Raw genomic sequence first — 10,756 nt, forward strand, 5'->3', positions numbered from 1 at the left:
CCTCATTCCTCATGATTGCCAACAAGGTCATCACTTGCCATCACAATTAATGTTGATGCCAACAGTTACACTTATACTAATGCTAATGCCAAGCAATGACACTAAGCTTTTTTTGTCTTCTTTATCTCTAGCATCCTCTCTTATTAGGAGAATGATTGAGCATATTACTGAGGATCTCTTGAAGATTACTCCAATGTCTTAGAACTCCTCTTACTTCAACAAGAAAGTTATTTTCATAATTTATGACTATTTTGTTGTATTAAATTCTTATCCAATTATAAGAAAAAATATTCTTAATAATCTACTATTCACAAAAATACCATTTTGCTTATAACCTCATACTTGTTGAGTAACCTTAAAAAAACTCTATTTGATCTTTAGCACAAAGAAAATGAACTCATGTAAGCGACTTATAAGTTATTTACTCATCAAATCTATTCAACCACATAACTTGACTCCTTATTTAGACTCTATTAATAAGGGGTTCTTATTTGGAGGACTCATCAAAAGCATTGTGCATTGTCCCATTATAAATTTATCCTAAATTTTCGCCTAGTAGGTGCTGTTTATTTAGATTAAACTCCTACATGGTATCAACTAGTTAATTTATTTTATTAATGTCTTATGTAGCCCATTTTGAATTACTAGCATTCGCCCTCTAGTATAAATTGTTGTCGCATGATATAATGTTATATTTGGGCCAAAATATTAATACTTTGAACACTAAAATCTAAACATCTATCTCCTTTTCTCTCTTCTCCCATGAGCATATCAAAATTTATAACATTTTTTAAGTTTTCCTTTATTAAAAATAATTAGTACTTTTATATTAACATTTATGTTAAATTTTTTCATTAATAGTTTTGTATAATCACAAATATAAAAGAGAATGCTAAATTTATAGGGTTCATATTACATGCGACCAGAAATATATCACCACAATTTATTTTCATCGAGAAATGTACCTAAAAATTCATTTTGGACAAGTTACGTATAATGACGGGTAACTTTTTGGATTCATTGATTGCTAAAGGGTATGAGTTATTTGAAATATGTTGGAGCCAATTTGAATTCATACATAGGTTGAATCTCAATTTCGACCTCAACACACATCAGGCTCGAATCTAATTTGTAATGTAAATGTGAGCTTGTTGGGGGTAGGCATAGAAGGGACTAGTAGCTTGTATGTGTTTGCCATCATCAGCGTGAGTGGCAACATATGAAAAAGAAGAGTTTGCATAACATATTGAGGAATACATAAAGTTCGGTGAAGACATTAATGCAAGTGAAAGTTTGTTGGTGAAGCGCATTAGGGAAAACATTTAAGGGTAGATCTGTGTAGGTTCCAATTTGATTCGAATCAGGTTCAAATTACAACCGAACTTTGATTTAGAATTAAATTTAATTAAATATTCAAATTAGAAAGATTTGAAACTAATTTAAACTAATTTCATTCGTAAGATCTTCCAGTAAGCAGTGTCAACCGAACTTTGATTTAGAAATAAATTTAATTAAATATTCAAATTAGAAACATTGAAACTAATTTAAACTAATTTCGTACATAAGATCTTCCAGTAAGCAGTGTTTGAAAAATAAAAAAAGTTTCTTTTAAAATGAACTATCAATGTGTTAAAAAAAATAATTGTTTCTTTTGTAACGAGTATCCACCCACTGCCACCCAAAACAATGCTTGGCGGTATGACTAATCCTCCACACCAACTCAAAAACTTTCCGGCTCGCACTTGATTCGGTCCACTTAAGAGGTGCTATCCCTCAAAGAGAATTGAGCCTGAATTGAAGGATTCTTAACCGTAATTGCCCACCAAATTAGCTTCTTAACTGTAATTGCCCACCAATAAAATTTTCAACCAGTTGATAAAATTTTCAACCACTTGTATGCTATGAGGTGCATACCACACCAAATTTACCACCACAAAATTTAATATAAGAGGTAAATACAAGTTTCCGTCAGGTTTGCGCGTTCTCACAACACAAATCTTCTGTGACCCCTAGGGTTTCTGCGTCCTCTTGCTCTTCGCCATGTCGAGTCGGAATCGCCAGGGTCCTCACGGCTTGAAAGGCCCTCCTCCATCTCTCCATTCGCCGCCTCCTCCCTTTGCTGGCGGCATCGTCCCGGTTCCTCACCCGCACCATCGTCACCCTGCTTTCCTCGACGAGATGCGCGACGTCTTCCCTCCCTTTGCCGGCAGTGTTCGCGGGCCGGGGCCGCAGTCGTTCCCCTCGTCGCTGATTGATGAGCGTCTCATTGCGCAGAATCACGAGATCCAGAGCTTGCTTGTCGACAACCAGCGCCTGGCGGCCACCCACGTCGCGCTCAAGCAGGAGCTCGCTGCTGTACAACACGAGCTCCAGCGGGCATCTCATGCCGCCGGGGCTCTACAAGCTGAGCGGGATGCCGAGTTTTGGGAGGTATCGCTCTCCCTTTCCATTGTTTATTTTAGATGTGTTGACTCTCTTACACCTGCTGTTTGTTCTATAATAATGTTGTGCTTGTGTTATAAATGAATATATGCTGTTTGATTTGTAGACAATTTCAAATGTTGAGCGGGTAATTGTTGGCGACCTTTTTTCTAACATTTAAATTGGGCAACATTTATATGTCGTGGTATCTGAATGCCAACGGCTTGTTATGATTTTTTGTGTTGTATTAGGTAGAGGAGGATAGCCATGTGAGATGCTTAAGAGAGGCCTGCTTGCTTGCCTATTTAGATAGGCTAAGTGAGGGAAGGTCTTATCTTAGCTATTTAAGTACGATAGGTTGCCTATGTAGACTACTAGACATATTATTGCCACATGAAGGAGATTTTGCCCATGGTAAGAGTTTACTTGAAAATGTTAATCTAGTACAGGAGTAAGCGCATAAGCGAAGTCTTTGAAAGCATTGAAGTTTGCAAAGGCTAGCCAACAATCAAGTTTTCTTGAAACCGTGTTTCATTTCACATTGTTGCTAGGATTCCTTCTCGTGGGCATTGGAAATGAAAAAGAAGAATTCTATTTCTTCAAAAGGTTTAATACTTTTTTCTCAATAGGATATATGAGGAAAAAAATGCATTCTCACACTTTTCATCAAAGTTTAAATCAATCTAATAAGATATTTTGATTATGTAGTCCAAAAGCATGATTGTTTGGATTGGTTGATTCCCGATGATCGGTCCTACGGGGATGGGCCTAGCTCATATGGAAAACGCACCACCACTTAAAATGCATTTATGTATTGGATTTTTCACTATATATTACATTGGTAGAATTAGTTCATCATGTGGGTAGTCTAGTTGGCCAAAAAGTTAAGTTGATAGAACAACAAGGACAACAACAACATCAAGCCTTAATTCCGCTATATGGGGTCGGATACATGAATCCAATTTTTTCATTGTGTCTTGTTAAGAGTCTAAAAGTTAAGTTTATACAAGCTAAAAATTATTTATTGAAGATATGAAAGATTTTTCTCACTTATGTTTGCTAATTAAGCTTGTAGATCAGAAGTATACCATATAATATGCTTTCTTTTAATAAGCTACTAATGAAATTTATTTAATTATGAATAATTAATGTTAGCTAGCTTTACTTTGTACATAATTAACTGTGGTGTTAATTGGATAACAATAACAGTCATCAATTAGTATTATCCATTATCAACTTTAGTTAATACATAAAATAAATTTGGTGATTGGGGCGTTGATGATAGCAATGTAGTTATGATGTCTACATCGTCAAGCATGATGACGACTATGACTTTGACAAGGAATACATCATTAATAGAGATGGCCAACAAGAAAAATGAGGCATCATGAAGAATATATCATCATTTAACAATCTATGATGTATCGATCTTGACATAGGGTCACCATCATGATAAGAAACTAGCATAGAATATGTTGATTTTTAAAATATATGACACATACAGGTATTGGACAGTTGTATGTATACATACATACACACACAAACAAACATATATATATATATATATATATATATATATATGTTTTTATGTTTAATAGAAAAAATACTTTTTTTGTAGCTATATATATTAGTTGAAAAAATAAATAAATATAAAATGCATATGATCGAATTTATATAATCGTAATATTTGTTTAATAAAGAAAAAAAATAAACATTGTGAAAAGAGGCATTTTAAATATATCAATTGTTAAAGTCATATCATTTGTTTATTTCAAACTAAAATACTTATGATTCTTCTATTCTTTATAAATGCTCCATTCCCACCATCACCATTTAACTTAACTCACGCTACACATGTTAGATACATGTGTCGTTTATTTATTTATTTTCGATAGGATGCAATGTAGGAGTTTCAGGCACGTGTGAGACGGTTGTCGTATCCTACCTTGGTTGAATACTACATAATTTTATGTTATAAAGAGTCGATTCATCATGGTTGATAATTGTAACGTGGACTCAAATGATGAAAAACCTTTGGTGAATGATTATGATGCAGACGAGGATGAAAGGCACTGATGATAATGAAGGACATCAATGACAATGAACAAAGGATAAGGGAATTGACATTGATTTCCATGAGGAAGAAGAACGAGGATGGTGATTGCACGAAGCACTGAGCAATGGGGACCATGTATGATGATGTTCTTTGTAGGGAGGCAATAAATTGATAGGAAGTGCTTGCAGAAATTTCGGATAAGCCTTGGTTGAATCTGATTTCAACAATATTAGAACACTTTTATTGAAAGTTTCATGGAAGAAAAGACAAGATAGAAATGGATTTTCAATTGGAGTGGAAGATCTGGCTCTCCCAAATCTCTAGCTGCCTGCTAGAGCCCAAACGCTGCAAGAACAATCCAAATTCAGCAAATGATACATATCCTTAACCCGGAGGAAAATTACCTACTTAAAGTAAATAATAAACAACAATTCCCTCCTATTTTCTTAATTATTTTCCTTCGAAATTAGCCCTCAAATTAGCCCCCAAATCTATCATCTTAAACTAGAAAACATTCTCTAATTAATCCCCTCCAAATTAGCCCTTAAATCTGCCATCATCAATTAGAAAATATTTCATAATTAATCCCCTCCAAATCAACCCCCAAATAAGCTCTTTTTAATTAATCCTACCTAAATCAGCCCCCAAATATGCTCTCTTCAATTTGGAAGCATATGCTAATTAATCTCTTTGATTAACAACCTTCCTAAACAACTCCCTCTTAATTATGAAACTTTATAATTCCATTCCAATCAAATCGGCTAGCCCATCAATACTCCCCTTCCAATGTGCTACATTGTACTTAAGGCGGAACGAAGAAAACTGCTGTTGAAGCACTTGACTAATAGCACTAAACTAAAAAATAGACTAACACTGGGTCGAGTGAACCTTACCTGATCAATTTCTCGATCTCATCCTTATGGATTTGGGGATAATGGTACAGACATACACTGATATGTGAGGCTACTTCCTTCAAGATGATAATATGCTTGCGTTCTCGCTGAGGAGGCAATTCCTAAACTGGTTGGAACACCTCTCGATACTACTGTAGGAGTGGCTGAACCATGTATGGTGATTCTATCTTCTCCCCATCTTCTTTGTCTTCTAAACTTGCAGCTCCATCAAAAGTCTCACTTATTCACTCTTTCCTCTCTTTGGAAGTAGCTTCAAAATCAACTCCATGTCATCTGTCAATGTAACCGATAATGTTGAGCTGACAGTAACCAGATTCTCCATAGGTGTGATCATTGAATTCTTGTTCACTTGAGATTGAGAAACTACTGAGACTTTGGAATCTTGCCTTCCAAATCAGCACCCAATCAATCCCCTCCAAATCAGCCCCAAAATTAACTCTCTTCAATTATGAAACATTTCCTAATTAATCCCCTCCAAATCAGCTCCCAAATATGCTCACTTTAATTAGAAAATCTCTCCTAATTAATCCCCTTGATTAAGAACCTTCCTAAACAAATATGTTTGATGAGGAAACTTCTTAATTCCTTCCCAATCAAACCGGCTAGTCCATCATAAATCTAATTGGTTAATAAACTTAAGCCTTTGGGAGCTTAACCTTAGCCTTCCTTTTCTCTGGAATCCAAAAATATTGGTGGATGTTTTTGTCGCTGAGAAAGATTCTTCGTTATGCATTTTATTTGACTTGGGCTTAATTCGGGTTAATTTTTATTTGATCTCCAACCAACAACGTGAACTCATAACATTTGACATGCTACAATAAATCAGGCATATTGCACAAAATGATCAAATTAAAAAAAAAATCCATGGGATTTGAATATGAAAGTAGGAAAGATTGCTCATGTTCTTATCGATCTATCTTCCGTATTTGCATTTAGCATTTGGTATATTTCATAAAATATTTTTCTAGTAGAAAGTCTGTTAAAAAGCCTCTTTATTAGTCATGACCTATATATTGAAGTTCTATACAATCAGTAGCAGGAACTTTTGACCCAATTGCAAATGTGAATCTTTGCTAACTGAGCTAACCCCTATGTCTATCTGATTGATTATACCATATAGGCCATTAATAGAATTCTAAGTGTGATTGAGGCATTCCGCTTGAGAAAGGGATAAAATTATGTCTTTTTCAAATGAATAAGAAAGTTTATGTGAAATCGTTCAAAGCAAAAAAGCAAGCTTTTCAACAAAGGCTGACTAATGAACATAATGTACGGAACAAGAGAGATACATCAAACAAAAACATCATTTTGTTATGAAAAAAAGAGGTTTGGACAAAACATATGATAAATTAGGCAATAGGTCACTTGAGCTGTGCAGAATTGAAAGTTTATCCATTTTTACTATCATGTGTCCTTGTCCACATTTGCTCACCCACTTCTGAAACTTAAACACTTCAAAATCTTTCGTTTTCAACATGGTATGAATGCGCTCCAAAATGTTGTTGGTATGTTGAAATCATGTGATGTATTTATACTGAAATTAGAGTCGGATATGATTGGAATATGCCCTGATAGGGTTGATACATACCTTGACACTTATGTGGAGAAGTGGCATGGGATGATGATGAAATATGTTTGTTTTTACGAGTCAACCTTACAAACTATATTTTCTTGATGTTGGCGAATGTTCTATTGAAGAGGACATCGGTGTTATTCGGAGGATGCTGATCACCATCCCTTATGCTTTGGGAGTTTGGGTCAATTAGTGATACATCAACATGTTCATAATTTTTTTGTGGTTATTCGAAGATTATATACTCTTTTGATTTTTATTATTTTATATGGATTATTCGATGTTGATATGGCAAAAGCACGTTTGATAATTAATGCTAATGGTGGTGTGTTGTTGAGAATTAAGTGTATTTGGTAAAATATTTAAATTTAATTATAATTGAACTAATATTTACTTTTATTGCACGGAAAGCTTTTATGCAATATGTATGATATTATGCTTAATTATGTGATACTTTTTTATTTAAAGATATTGTCATTAGGTGTTTTTATTACACATTTTATATTCAACATTTATAAAAGAAAAATATGTGCCCATGATGTGTTATGTCCTATTTTTCACAGTTATATATTGTGTGTGTCTTGTGTTTGTTTTCGTGCTTCATTATTGCCCACTTTTCCTTCGTCACTCCCACATCGCCTTAGCTGTTGTGCCCATCACAAAAACTGGGTAGCCAATATTTGGATAACTTTAAATCAAGGAGTCTTCTTATTTTCTCTTGATTTTGGGGATCTTTTCTTTTTAGATTTGAAGAGTGAGAGAAGGAATCTATAATTAATATAATGCTGGATTACCGGGTCATATATTCTTTGGAAGATGGATTTGAAACTTGAAAAAAAGAAAACAATAGTCAATAGATTGTTTATCTTTTTCTCTTTCTCCCTCTGTCTTCATCCATCTCTTTCGTCTATTGGTGTTTACTAGGGATAGCTTCTCTCTTATTATTCTAAATTGCTTTCACTTCGTCAAATGAAAGACTGCAGAATAAGCTCCAGTTATCAATTCCAATAATTAAAATGTAAGAAAAATTACAGGAAGAGGTTTGCGTAAAGAAAATTAAGCTTCAATAAATGAATAAAAAAGTGGAAGATTAGAGGAGTGTTAAAAATTTTAATTCCTTAAGACTTTGACTAAATGCCTTAAATAAGAGTGACTAGTTCTGCTTTCCCAGACATTTAATTGTTTTTATTTTTATAGGCTTGTCTAAGGAGTAACTAGACTTGTAAACCAATTATTATATTGCATTTAAGTTGAAGATTATTTTAATTACTTCATGGAATTTCTAGAGTTGTGATAACACTCAGCTATCTTCCTTTATGTGAATGAAAAGGTTAATGAAAAGTCAATGAAGATGGAGGCAGAACTTCTGGCTGCTGATGCCATTAAGGAGGATCTCATACAGGTTCGTGGGGACATACAGAAGCTTAATGCATCCAGGCATGATCTTTCCTCGCAAGTTCAGATGCTGACACAGGACCTGTCTAGATCTTCAGCTGAATTGCAGCAAGCGCCTGCAATTAAGGCTGAAATTGAAGCCATGAAGCAGGAAGTGCAGCATGCTAGGTATATTTTCGCTATTACTTTTGCGTTTTCAATGCTACTATAGAAATGGAAATGCCATTCCGATTATCTATTGTGGTGTTGTGTTATCTGTCACATATAATTTCATTAGAATACGAAAAATTATAATTTTCCTGAGGTTAACCATAAAAACTAGACATATGATAAGTGTAAAGGTGATTTATATATTTCTTTGTTTAAATATGGGAAGTGTAGTCTACTTTTAAAATAATTTACATTTATTGTGGAGGTTAAGCTTAAAGCTTGTTTTGATGTAAAGGTCTGCTATAGAATATGAGAAGAAAGGATATGCTGAGAATTATGAGCAAGGTCAGGTGATGGAGAAAAATTTAATTCTGATGGCACGGGAGGTAGAAAAGCTACGTGCAGAGGTAGCTAATGCGGAGAAGAGGGCTCGAGCTGCAGCAGCTGCGGGAAGCCAAGGTATTTGCAATTTTTTTCTTCTAAGCAAGTATCATATAACACTTTTCAAGCTTTTATTCTTGTAGTATGTCTACGCCCTATGTTCCTTAATTTTCTTTTTTACCATTTTTTTTGCTATCAATGTTCTTCAGTGTTGAACTTTTTCTTTGGCTTTTTTTTTTTGCAGTTTTTCTGCTTTTCTTTTTAGTTTGATTGTGAATTTTAGTGTTATATAGCAGTATCAATGTATGATTATGCAGAATGGTTTTCCATTTTATTGCTGTCTTATATTATTCTATCCGGCTATGGGATATGTAATAACTTGGTTCTGGTGCCTATTTCTTTCAGTTTTCTATATGCTATTGGCTATGCCTTAACAGCTGTTGTTATGAGTGCACCACTATGACTTTCATCATAATGTTAATGATTAAAACAAGGGAAAAAGAAAAAGTAAATGATCATAAATGGATGTAATCATAATGGAAGGAATGTATAGGATGATTTAGTGTAGGTGAAACTGATACTTGTTATGGGTTCTGGCAAACATAAAAAGATACTAATTAATGTATAAAACCATTGTACATGCTAGATTTTCCGTTTGGATTAATAAGGCCTTGAAACCCGTGTCTTTTGTCAAGTCTCATTTTCTTCCCTCTTTGAGGTAATCATAACCAACCATTAAAAAAGCGGACAAGGCGTCCGCATTGAGTCGCGCCTCAAGTCGAGGCGGAAGTCATGCGTATCGGGGCTTACGTCTCGAACCATCCAGCGAAGCTTACGATTTTTTCGCAGGAGACGTACACATCAGAGCGTAACGCCTCGAGGCAGTACGAGGCACCGCCTCGAAATTTTTTATTCGGTAAGGCGTACGCATTAGAGCGTAACGCCTCGAGGCAGTACGAGGCACCGCTTCAAAATTTTTTCTTCGGTATATATGTAAATACGATGCAGTCGATTCGTGTTCGCGTATAGGATTAGGGCTTCCTATGAGAATTGAAAGGCGAACTAGAGGCGAAGCCGTGAGGGAAAGAGACGAAGCTGTGAGGGAAGGAGACGAAGCCGTGAGTGCAGGAGACGAAGTCGGAAGGAGACGACGCAGGAAACGAAGCCGAAAGCAATAATGGTTTCGAAAGAAATATGGGATATTATAGATGAAAAGTGGGATCGACAATTACACCAACACTTACATGCTGCTGCGTACTATTTAAATCCCCAATTTCATTATGATAAAGATTTTTCATGTTGACAAAGAGGTGAAAACTGGTTTGTATGCATGTATGGATAGACTCATTTCTGAAGAAAACTACCTCAAAGTTAATGATCAACTTGAGGATTTTCATTTGAAGAAGGGAATGTTTGGATTTAGAGCAGCACAAGCATGCTTCAAAACACGATCTCCTGGTATGTTTATAATTTGTGTATTTATAATTTTAATGTTAATATTTATGTTCAACTCTTGTACTTCAACCAATATTCATAAAATACTATGTTTGTCTTCATGTAGAACGTTGGTGGGCTCAGTTTGGAGATGATGTTCCTGAATTGAAAGCTTTTGCAGTTAAAGTTTTTAGCCTAACGTGTTCGGCTTCTGCATGCGAGCGTAATTGGAGCATCTTCAATCAAATTCATACAAAGAGAAGAAATCGATTGGCGGCAGATCGAATGAACAAACTAGTTTATGTTATGTTTAATAAAAAACTGAAAGATAGACATCTCAAATTGCAGAATCAAGGAAATATTGAGAATGAAATTGACCCTTTGCTTGTTGATGAGTTACAATCTGATGATGAATGGGTTACTCCTAAGAAT

The 10,756-nt window shown here is 34.9% G+C and overlaps 1 protein-coding gene and 1 long non-coding RNA gene across 2 annotated transcripts in view; both read left to right on the forward strand.

Moving 5' to 3' along the window:
- The first annotated feature begins 1,954 nt into the window (after positions 1–1,954).
- Positions 1,955–10,756, forward strand: part of LOC110107150 (protein FLX-like 1) — a 28,590-nt gene continuing 19,788 nt past the window's right edge. Inside the window, exons 1-3 of the mRNA XM_020837323.2 lie at positions 1,955–2,430; positions 8,295–8,527; positions 8,805–8,968. Coding sequence (XP_020692982.1) covers positions 2,041–2,430; positions 8,295–8,527; positions 8,805–8,968 — 787 coding nt within the window. The 5' untranslated portion in view covers positions 1,955–2,040. The remainder of the gene's footprint in view (positions 2,431–8,294; positions 8,528–8,804; positions 8,969–10,756) is intronic.
- Positions 10,084–10,697, forward strand: LOC114580429. Its single transcript, XR_003701819.1, has 2 exons — positions 10,084–10,348; positions 10,469–10,697. It is a non-coding gene; the product is annotated as an uncharacterized LOC114580429 (long non-coding RNA).

Source organism: Dendrobium catenatum, unplaced genomic scaffold (assembly GCF_001605985.2).
Source record: "Dendrobium catenatum unplaced genomic scaffold, ASM160598v2 fragScaff_scaffold_1022, whole genome shotgun sequence".
Lineage (NCBI taxonomy): Eukaryota > Viridiplantae > Streptophyta > Magnoliopsida > Asparagales > Orchidaceae > Dendrobium > Dendrobium catenatum.